The 12,235-nt window shown below is 39.3% G+C and overlaps 1 protein-coding gene across 2 annotated transcripts in view; it reads left to right on the forward strand.

Annotated features, from left to right (window-relative positions):
* The first annotated feature begins 446 nt into the window (after positions 1–446).
* The window catches only part of LOC121382651 (atrial natriuretic peptide receptor 1-like), a 34,921-nt gene continuing 23,132 nt past the window's right edge, over positions 447–12,235 (forward strand). The window contains exons 1-11 of one of the 2 annotated variants that reach the window (XM_041512186.1): positions 447–689; positions 3,379–3,741; positions 4,965–5,158; positions 5,701–5,814; positions 7,110–7,245; positions 8,028–8,158; positions 9,116–9,215; positions 9,904–9,985; positions 10,858–10,957; positions 11,347–11,526; positions 12,026–12,130. In XM_041512186.1, the coding sequence (XP_041368120.1) occupies positions 3,417–3,741; positions 4,965–5,158; positions 5,701–5,814; positions 7,110–7,245; positions 8,028–8,158; positions 9,116–9,215; positions 9,904–9,985; positions 10,858–10,957; positions 11,347–11,526; positions 12,026–12,130 (1,467 nt within the window). In that variant the 5' untranslated portion in view covers positions 447–689; positions 3,379–3,416. Of the gene's footprint in view, positions 690–3,095; positions 3,742–4,964; positions 5,159–5,700; positions 5,815–7,109; positions 7,246–8,027; positions 8,159–9,115; positions 9,216–9,903; positions 9,986–10,857; positions 10,958–11,346; positions 11,527–12,025; positions 12,131–12,235 lie in introns of those variants that run through there. The other variant, XM_041512193.1, reaches the window with a different exon arrangement.

Genomic DNA, 12,235 nt, shown 5'->3' on the forward strand with positions numbered 1-12,235 from the left:
AATACTATAATGACACATATGAAGATGACCTAGTCACCACTGCGGATGGGGTATTTGATTTGGAATCAAGAAGTTTGCCATGAACACAGAACCGATCGGAAAACATATTTACTATGCTCAAGGTCACCATTCAGTGAAAACTATTTTTTAAATTATTATTATTATTATTATTATTATTATTATTACAAACCTACAACTAAAGTGAGCAATCGAGATGACAAAATATAAAATATGTAGGAATACATAATATAATATAGCAGATTTTCAGATGTAACAGACTTTACAAAAAAAAAGAAAAAAAAAAAAGGCGGCACAATTTTCTTAATGCACCAGCATTTAGATATTAACCAGCTGTTTGAATGTAACAACACTGGGTCAAAATACTTTATCTTCAAATACATTGATCTTTTTATGCTTAAGTTTACGACATATCAAGTAATTAGTGAAACTCATCTTCCATATAGACCGAGGAGCATAACGTGCATTTTTGAGGTACTTGAGATACTAGATGATTATGTAATTTAAAATGTTTTTGTTTTAATTTTTTACTATATATAATTGTTTTTAATTTGCTTACAGGGTAATCTGGCGGGATGACAAGTGCAGTGCGCTAGGGGGCGCTGGTAACACTGTGTACCTGCGAGACGTCTATGACGTAGACGTATTTATTGGCCCGCCATGTTCAACGTGTAAGTGTCTGATGTTTAAGACACCGAGAGATAAAAAATGATACATGGGTGGCCGTTAGATACCATTTATCTCACAACGAGTTGTCTTAAAATGTATCTAACGAGCGAACGGTTTTAAACAACGAGTTGTGAGATAAATGGTATCTAACGGACACGGATGCATATTCTATTTCTTACATATCCTAAAAAATCAGGTTTTAAGCAAATTTTAACATCTTTTTTTACTAAATGTTATTTACAGCCGTTGCACTTGTAGCTAACGTACGCGTCAGAGACACATGATTGTCAGGATGACTATACGTCACAATGTAATCTATTTCCGCCGTTTTATGTTTCATTGGCTGCATGACACTGGTGACCTGGCCACCACCTAGAAGCAGCCAGTCTTATGTCTTGAAATTGTTAATACACGTACGTGTGTTAACAAGTCATGTATTATCAAAAATAATGCATGGTGTTCTCACCAACGGGTGTGTAAGAAAAATAAATAAGGGAATACCTGGTATTGTAGACCACAGTTCAATCACTATTAACGTCGTAATGTGCAATACAATACAGTACAAAGGTGCACTGTGATACTGAATGTCAGTAATATGAGACTGGGTGACAGTAATGTGAGACTGAATGTCAGTAATGTGAAAATGAATGTCAGTAATGTGAGACTGAATGTCAGTATTGTGAGACTATGTCATTAGTGTGAGACTGAACGTCAGTAATGTGAGACTGTGTGTCAGTCATGTGAGACTGTATATCAGTAATGTGAGACTGAATGTCAGTAATGTAAGACTAAATGCCAGTAATGTGAGACTGAATGCTAGTAGTGTGAGACTGTATGTCAGCAATGTGAGACTGAATGTCAGTAATGTAAGACTAAATGCCAGTAATGTGAGACTGAATGTCCGTAACACGCCTTTTATTGCAGTCACTCTTTCCAGTTAGTGTTGGTGTGATCCTATATTTCTTTTCATCAGTATTTCTATTAAGGAAGGAAATGTTTTATTTAACGACGCACTCAACACATTTTATTTACGGTTATATGGCGTCAGACATATGATTAAGGACCACACAGATATTGAGGGCGGAAACCCGCTGTCGCCACTTCATGCACCAGTCCACAGACAGGGTAGTACATACCACGGTCTTTGATATACCAGTCATAGTGCACTGGCTGGAACGAGAAATAGCCCAATGGGCCCACCGACGGGGATCGATCCTAGACCGACCGCGCATCGAGCGAGCGCTTTACCACTGGGCTACGTCTCGCCCCTTTCTTTTTATTAGTGACGTTCTCAATGGGCTTATAATATACATGTATGTATATATGTGTGCGTGCGTGCGTGTGTGTGTGTGTGGTAAAACGCTCGCTTGATGCGCATTCGATCTAGGATCGTTCCCCGTCGGTGGACCTATTGGGCTATTTCACGCCCTAGACAGTACACCACAACTGATATATCAAAGGTCGTGGTATGTGCTATCCTGTCTGTGGGATGGTGCCTATAAAAGATCCCTTGCAACTAATGGGAAAATGTAGCGGGTTTCATCTCTATGGCTATGTCAAAATGACCATATGTTTGACATCCACTTGCCGATGATTAATAAATGAATGTGCTCTAGTGGCGTCCATTAAACAAAACAAAACAAACAAAACAAACAAACAAACGTTTTCGTTTTTGCATACATGTATATTATAAACCCATTCAGAACGTCACAAACTATTTGTGTGGGGAGGGGGACTAAACAGATATTTGTCTAAAGACGGCTCAGCCCATTTTAAACCACGGCTATGTTGGTGTGTCTCTTACACGCATATATTTCAAAAAGGTCCAAGCACACCCGTCATGGGCACACATTTCCGTCTGGTAAAAAGTTGGCGTGTAGCTGGACGTAGCAACAAGCCGTTGATAACCTGGATCATGTAACCAGATGCTGCATTGTGTAGTCAGACAAATCAAGTCAGTGTTAGCTGTTCTGTCGACATGGTCCATGCATTATTTCAATTAACCTCAATATCTGTTCACAGATTTCTCTTGTAACATCTGGTAAACTGTTAATATGCTGATTCGGGGTCAACATGTTCAACACACAACACAACACAACACAACACAACACGCAATGCAGTAAAGCGTGTCAACCCAGTTCCGTAGAAATCGGGGGGGGGGGGGGGGGGAGGGCAGTGCACCACGACTGGTATATCAAAGGCCGGGGTATGTGCTATCATGTCTGATTGTAAAAGACCCCTTGCTACTAATGTAAAAAATGTTTTACATCCAATAGCCGATGATTAATAAATCAGTGTGCTCTAGTGGTGTCGTTAAACACAGCAAACATTAATTTTAACTTCAATGTTCTGTATTGCGTATGTTCTTTTCTTCAACTGCACAAAAAGTATTTTAAGAAAAGAGAATCACCCTTTATTACATATATGGTTAAACATATCTTGATACATATCAAAGTGATACGTCCAAGTATGACGTCATCGATTGACGCACTACAACCTTACAGGAACGTCAACTAAACGAGTTGAGTGATATAAATTAAGATGGGTAAGAAATAGAACATTAAACTCGCTGCCATCTCGTATCATGTTTATGTCCCTCGGGACATAAACATGATACGAAATGGGAATCCTGTTTAATATTCTATAAATATAATTAAATTTTTGAAATATCTCATAATATATATTTTTCAGCAACAATCCCAGCCGGTCTTCTAGCCTCCTTCTGGAACATGCCAATATTTTCCCAGGCATCCAGCGACCCGTCTTTGTCGAACAAGAAGACATACAACACCCTCGTGCGTCTGGGACCCCCTTTCAACAGGATGGGCAATGCCTTTGTCGAGCTATTCGGCTATTTCAAATGGAAGCGAGTCGTTATCATCTCGAGACGCAAAACGGACCAAAAGAGAGTGTTCTGCGACTATTCCTCGCGCGCCGCAGACACAACGTTCAGGGCAAACGGAATAACGGTCGCTGATTGGGTTATTATTGATGACGGAATATCGTTCAAGGAAATTGATATCATGATAAACAGAATCAAGCAAAGAGGGAGAAGTAAGTAAATATATGGATTTATCCAATCTAATTAAAATTAGCTCCACTTGTTAATTGCAATTACCTGTGGATCTAACAGCACGTCGTTGGAGCTCATGTCCAGTTGACCTTTCATTCGACCAATCAAAACCTTACTTGCAAAAGCATGCCAGTGATTTGAAAAGAATTTGAAAACATTCGGGATTATGCCGAGGGTATACGAATTGATTTGGGTGAATTACGATGTATGACGGAAACTAATTTCAATATAAAATTTTATATAAAATTCGTTTCAAGACGAAAAAAACGCCGTGATGGTATAGCCATAAATGCTGTTTAAACTAGTGTACAATCCAGAATTTATTACTGCACTTTCCCCCCGAAATCTTGGACTCGAGTACTCGAGGATCAAAATCGACCCGGACCCGAGTACCCGACTCTTGCTAGGTGATAATGAGAATAAGGTATAAAGTAAACTAGCTTTATGCATCTTAATTCCAGCGCCAAATCATGCCATTTTATTGCATTCCATACATTCGACTTTTGTGTTCCCTCTATGTCTCATAGCCCTATAATGTAACCGGAGGAGAATATATGGCAAAACGACGTTAAATTAATATAGTTAAATGAGAGTGCTCGTCCTTACTTACACTCGAGTTCTGTGAACGGACTCGAGTCTTGCCCGCGCCCAAGTACCCCAGTACTCGTGGAGACACTATTGTTAAGATATGATGTCTAGATAAATTACGGTCCAAAAATATAGCTACAGTTGAGACATTTAGTTTTTATATTACATATTTTGTTTAGTAATGTCTATATTTGATTTCCACTTTGTTTTCACTCTTTTTCATTTTACAGTCGATATGTTATATTGTTTACAGATTAAGATTACGTAATGTATGTCTGTTAGATGCAATATGTAAGGTACTGAACTCGGATCCCCAACGCTGACAACACATTTCTGAGGCAGTGAACTAAACCAGACGATTAAAAGAAATGTCTATGAAATTAAAGATGAAGTGGATAAACGTTTAGAAAGATTAACACACACACCCCCAAAAAAAACCCCAACAACAAACAAAAAAACAAAACAAAAACAAAACAAAAAAACAAAAACAAAAACAAACAAACAACAAACAAACAAACAAAAAAACCCAACACTTTTATTGTTAAAACAAAATCTTGATTAAATTAATTAGTTATTTGTTTTATCTTTAAAACTAAACATTAGGTTGATATTTCAGTTGTGATATTGTGTACTGAAAATGCTCAAGACCGCCGGAACATCCTGCTCCGCGCAGTGCATGCTGGTCTGATGGACGGAAGTTACGTATTTTTCCTGCCCGATCACCTCCCGGCGCCTAATGTGAGAACGCCATGGATAACGGGGGGCGAGGACGACAGCATTGCTAAAAGAGCCTACACCCACGTCTTTCAGGTTGGTTTAGTTCGAATATACTTTCATTTGTTTTCAGCCTCTGAAACACGCACGCCCACACCCACGCACACCTCAACCCCCACACACATACACACACGCATACAAAAGCACGCACACATAAACACACACACACATTTATTTAAAATACACACACACACACACACACACACACACACACACCGCATATAAAACACACACATATAAACGTACACAAAAATGAACTGAAAAATACACACACACAAATCGCATACAAAAGCACACACACATAAACCAAAAATAATTAATAAAAAATACACACACAAATTTTTTAAAAATTAAATTTTAAAAATCATTAAACAACAAAAGCAACATGTAGGTCTATGTTTCAACACCTTTCAGTCAGTTTTGACAGCCAGTCGCGAACGGAAATATACTTTAACAGCTACATTAACATTTTTCTCCTTAGATTCAGCCATATTATATGTATATATTTAACTTGTTTAAATTGTCAATTTTCAAAATGTGACTCGAAATGTTTATATAAAACTTCAAATTCACCACAGATAACCGTCGCGGAAATGTCAGGCCCGGAAGTAGAGGCGTTTAAATCTCTTATTCCAGTCAAGATGGCCGAGGAACCGTGGAACTACAACTACACGCTGCTGTCCGGGAAGAAGGTATTCAGTTCTTTATTTTCAGTTGTTGTCATTAGTTTTCTGAATAAAGCTATGTTTCCATATATCAAGATGCATATGACTTTGCTGATGCGTCATAAACACCGATATATTTGTGTGTCGATGTATGCGATAGCAATATGAAACCAACAGAAGCTATTTCAACGCAAACGCATATGAATATATCGAAACAACTTTAAAGGAACATTCCTGAGTTTGCTGCATTGTAAGATTTTTCCGACTAATAAAATATTTCTATGATTAAACTTACTTACATATTAAATATATTTTCTTGTTTAGCGTATCAGTGTCTGTATATTCAATGTGTTTCTGATTGTCTTAATATTTGTAAGAAGCCAAAACTGGATTTTGTCTTCAAATAATTTCGTACGTACGAAAAAAAAAATATTTGAGGAAATAAAATGAAATTTAACCTAGTACAAATGTTAGGAATGTCCCTTTAAAGAAAGGGGAATAGAGAAAACGTTTGTTTTGTTAATGACACTGTTAGAGTACAGTGACTTATTGCCCATCTTCTGTTAGATGTCAAATATTTGGTAGTTCTGGCATGGCCTTAGATGAAATATATGTTTCCATTAGCAGCAAGGGGTCTTGTGTATATACACTTTCCCGTGGATTTTAGTATACCAGTCATGAGACACTGGTTGCTGTCCATCGCTGGGATTCGAACTTCGAACCTAAGCATCCCGGGGAGGGGGAGGGGCGCTCTACTGACTGAGCTAAATCCAATACACATATTGCAGCATCTGTCTGCATCCTGTTGGTTGTGTTCTTCAAACATGTCAACATGACAAGTTAGCAACCGTGATAATGTTTTGTCTGGTTTGTTTAACGACACCACTAGAGCACAGTGATTAATTAATCATCGGCTATTGAATGTCAAGCATTTGGTAACTCTTAGAGACGAAAACCGCTACATTTTTTCCATTTGAAGCAAGGGATATTTTATATGCACCATCTTACAGACATGGTGGCACATACCACGGCCTTTGATATACCAGTTGTGGTGCACTGGCTAGAATGAGAAATAGCTCAATGTGCCCACAGACGGAGGTCGATCTCAATCCGACTGCGTATTATTCAAGCACTTTACCACTGGGATACGGCCCGCCCCCTCAACCGTGACTAGGTCACGCATTTCTGAAATCAGAATCTAAATCTGCTGCTCCCCAACTCCAGATGGTATGCGCAGAGCCTGAGTTGAAAGGTGAATTAATATAATACCAGTTGCTGACATGTTCCAAGACCCGTGAGTTCCTACCAATGCTATGTTGTAGGGGTCCGACTACGCGGCCTTCCTACACGACGTCGTGTATCTGTACCTGCTCATTCTGAACGAAACTCTTGCTGAGGGTCTCGACCATAGGAACGGCACGCTGATGTTTGATAAGGCTAAAGGAAAATCATTTCGAGGTAAAATGTATTTCGTTTCTCGGTCTATCTGTATATCTCTATGTCTGTCCTTTTGTCTGTCTGTCTGTCTGTCTCGCTCTCTCTCCGTCTTTCCATCTGTCTGGCTATATGTCTGTCTATCCGTCTGTCAAAACACATCCACTACCGACACTGCATTGCGTTTTATGTGATGGAGATGGAGTGAAAGAGAGAAAGATATCGAGAGACAGATAGTGAGATAGAGAGAGAGAGAAAGAGAGACAGAGCGAGATAAATAAAGATATATATATATATATATATATATCGTTAAAAAGTGTATGTTTTTCTCTACATGACAGGCTTGTTTCGTGAGAGAGTTGAATTATTGCTCTCACTCATCAGATGTAGATTTAATTACACCGTCAACGGAAAGCTGATGACGTAATGGACTCTGTGGACTCTGTACCTGTCATGTAGAGAAAAACATACACTTTTTAACGATATATCTGGCTCCCACACGGTTGAGCACTCTATAAAATAGCGTCTTTCAACTCGAAAACGACTACTATATATATATATATATATATATATATAGAGAGAGAGAGAGAGAGAGAGAGAGAGAGAGAGAGAGAGAGAGAGAGAGAGAGAGAGAGAGAGAGAGAGAGAGAGAGAGAGAGAGAGAGAGAGACAGACAGACAGAGAGAGAGAGAGACAGAGAGAGAGACAGAGAGACAGAGATATTAACAACAATCTGACTCCTCTCAAATTTCTCTATAGGTATTAAAATTATATTTGCTTAATACAAGAGTTATTCATACCTTCAGGAATAACCGGAAACGTAAAAGTTGATTCTAACGGCGACAGAGTACCCGACTACTGGGTGTTCGACCTTGAACCAGGGGCAGACAACTTCAGCGTTGCTATAGAAGTAAAGATATCCAGTGACGTCGGGCAGGTACGTTTAACATTCCCGTGTGAATTATTTTAAACAGTAGTGCTCAGTTGTGTAAATTAAGAAACATAGCATGAAAGAAAGAAACGAAATGAACGAAGGGAAACGGTAGCAGAAAAACAACAACACGACCTCATATAGTTGGATGGACAGGCAAAGATTCTTTTCTTAAATACGCCACAAACATATGACACAAAGACAAATAGTTTTTTGTTAGGACATCATATATAAGGTGGATGATGAAGCCGCAGTGTTTCCCATTTGATACGTGCTGGGGTGCCATTAGTTTATTTCCGTTCCATATGGTACTACTTGACAGAGCCGTACTCCACGCTTGCAGTCAGTTGAGCTATCTCGGTATCACCCAAGGCCGGGGTACGCAGAACCTGCAGTGCTTGCCGGGAAATCATCACCCATGTGGGGATCATACACTCAATAAACCCAACCACAGTCACAGTCATGAAGGGGTAAAACTCGGAGTATGTGCCCCAACACCTTCCCACTGAGCCTAGCTGTGCACTCTCTTTGGGTTGAAGCTAGTACTGGAATGAAAAATCTCCGATTGCCTCAGGTGCGACACGAAACCAGTACCTACCAGCCTCAACTCCTATGGCTTAACCACTACATCGCAGAGACAGATAGGTGGACCAATAGATGGATGGATACATGAGCGGATGGATGGATGGATGGATGGGTGGATGGTTGGATGGATGGATGGATGGATAAATGGATAAATGGATGTATGGATGGATGGTTGGATGGATGGTTGGATGGATGGATGGATGGATGGATGGATGGATGGACAGACGGATGTATGGATGGAAGGACAGACTTACGGAGAGACCGAGTGCTAGTCTGAATTTAGTGATTTCAATGAAAAGGGGATGGAAATATAAATAAAACTCTTGGATGGTGTTATGGAAACGCATGATTTATTTATCTTCTTTTCTTTTTTTGTAGAAAATCAACATTATGAAGCCCATTGTTTGGCAGACACTGGACGGTAAACCTCCACCAGATATCCCCGTGTGTGGATTTTTTAATGAACATTGTCAGTCACGTGAGTTTCCAAAACTTCCACAATTCTCTCAGTGTAATTCAGTCATTTCAGAAAGACAACTAATTATTATTATTTTATTATTATTATTATTATTATTATTATTATTATTATTATTATATAGAGATTATTATACGAGCTTGTGTGTCGTACTGATTTTACGAAACGAGTGTCAGGATTATTGTATTACCCGTGCGAGAGCGAGGGTAATACATGAATCATAACACGAGTTTCGTAAAATCAGTACGACTCACACGCGAGTGTAAATGATTATATTCAAAGGCATTCGCTGTGCACGTGGAATCATTATTTATCTTGAACTATGTGGATAATAATTTTATTTATTATTATTATTATTTTAAAATTATTATTGATGCGTAATCCATGTAGGATCGATCCCCGTCGGTGTATCCACTGGGCTAGTTTTCGTCCTAACGTGTTTAACAAAGGTTGTATGATATATTATCCCTGACTGTATGGTCCCTAACAATATGTTCGAAGCCATACAATAGTAAATAAATCTTGTTGTTTTTTGTCGTTAAATAAAACATATCTTTCCTTTTTCTTTCAATAAATACAATTAACATTTTATTTCAACTAAAATATGTTTTAAGTATTGATTATTTTTGTGATAGAAATATTGCTACAAGATTTCTTAATGGTATATTTTTGTAAATGTTTATTGTTGTAGAGAAAATCATCACGATAGTTGCGAGCTCGCTAAGCTCTGTCGCCGTGATCGTCATAACGTTGGCGGGATACTTTATGTATAGGTACGTACACACAGAAACCATGTAGCAGCCCCACGTGTCCCAACTGCCCATGATGTCCCCAAACCAGCATGGTTTTATCTGTATTTTGAAGTTACCGCATAAAGCGGGCGGAACGTAACTCAATGGTACAGCGCTCGCCTGCTGCGCGATCGATCTAGATCCCCGTCTGTGGGCCCATTGGGCTATTTCTGTTCCCACAAGTGGTGTAACAAAGGCCGTGGTATGTACTATCCTGTCCGTGGGATGGTGCATATAAAACATCCCTTGCTGCTAATCGAAAAAAGAGTTGTTTATAAAGTGGCGACAGCAGGTTTCCTCTCTCATTATCTGTGTCCTGTGTCAAAGATGAAACTACAATATCCTGTTATTTTCACATTTATTTGTAATAAATATATACAAAATGATCGATCCCACGAATAATCCCTCCATAATTAACTCAATAATAATAATAATTTTTAAGTCTTGTACTGGACGACAAGAAGGGGTTCCCCAATAATTAGTGTCACTGGCTAAATATAGCATGGCCACTATCTTTTGTCAGTTGTTTGCAAAGAATTATGGAAAAAAACGTAGTGTGTTGAATGTGTACTCATAAAACAGTGACATCACTCATTAATGTATGTGCCACACACTCATGATCCTCCCTAAGATACATTTGTTTCTGTTAGTAAATGGAATGACTTGGTTGTAATTTTTTTTATAGTCTCTAGGTATAAACTTTGTTTTCAAAGCAAACATTAATTATTATTTCTGGCGGGAACCGCCATTATGGTAACTTTGAGTTGAATTTGACGTAGCACCTTTAAGCTTAAGCGAGATTTTAATGTCATCAATATATTTAATAGAAATATATTTTGTTTGGTTTATTCTAGGCGTTCTAAATTTGAGAAAGACCTTGAGAAGAAATTGTGGAAAATAGATCTGAAGGATATTAAATTCAGCAAAAGTCGACTCACAGGAAGCATAAGCACGGTAAGCCTATCATGGTTTTTAAAATATTTACAGTTGAAGTGTTCTCCATTCTGTTTTGTAACTGTGACCTGCTTCATTGTCTATATAACTTTCTATCTCCCATTCCCACCTCTCTCTCTCTCTCTCGCTCTCTCTCTCTCTCTCTCTCTCTCTCTCTCTCTCTCTCTCTCTCTCTCTCTCTCTCTCTCTCTCTCTCTCTCTCTCTCTTTCTCTCTTTCCCTCTCTGTACTTGCAATTCTACCTGCATGTATAGCTTCTATATCTTCATTACATCTTAATAAATTATTATTGAAGCATTACCTTTGCCACCAAATCTGACTAAACATGCAATTTCCACTAAGATATTGTTCTATCTTCTTTGTATCCATGTTGTGTGTTGTTTACCACAGATCAGCATGCACACTCAGATCTCGATGGCCAACGAGCCGTCCAAGGCCTCGGGAGGTCAGGCGGACAACCAGATCTTCTCAGCCATCGGCTTCTACAAGGGCATCACGGTGGCCATCTGTAAACTCGGGGACATCAAGAAGTATTCCATGTCCAGAAACGACCAGGTCGAGCTCAAAGCGGTAAGTAGCTGGGTTACTGATGATGAGATGTTGATGATGATGGTGATGATAATGATGATGATGATGATGATGATAGTGGTGATGATGGTGGTAGTAATGATGATGTTCATGGTGGTGGTGGTCGTGGTGGTGGTCGTCGTGGTGGTGGTGGTCGTCGTTGTCGTCGTGATGGTGGTGGTGGTAGTGCTAGTGCTAGTGCTGGTAGTGATAATGATGATCAGGATGATGATGACGATGGTATTGGTGGTGTTGGTAGTGGCGGCGGTGTTGGTAGTGGCGGTGGTGGTGCTGATGATGACAATGTCATTGTCATAATGATGACATTAAACATCATCAATGCGATGTTGATGATGATGATGATGATAATCATCATTCAGCCCGAATTTGGATGTTTGCCTTCTTTTCTTAGACCCTCTGCTGACACCTACCAGCCGTTGACTAAACTGTAACTATGTTGTGATGTGTTCAAACAAATAATCCTTTTCTTTGGTGATTCCAGATGCGTGACCTGTCGCACGAGAACGTAAATCACTTTGTCGGGATCTGCATGGACGAGGAGTACCCTTGTTGGATTACAAACTACTGCTCCAAGGGCAGTTTACAGGTATGTCAACGGCATTCACGGGTTGATTCGGGTGGGGAACGGTTCAAGGACTACCAATCCAGCGTTTTGTTCGGAAGGCTTTCACTAATGCTAAGAGGATGCATT

This window comes from Gigantopelta aegis, chromosome 2, assembly GCF_016097555.1.
Source record: "Gigantopelta aegis isolate Gae_Host chromosome 2, Gae_host_genome, whole genome shotgun sequence".
NCBI lineage: Eukaryota > Metazoa > Mollusca > Gastropoda > Neomphalida > Peltospiridae > Gigantopelta > Gigantopelta aegis.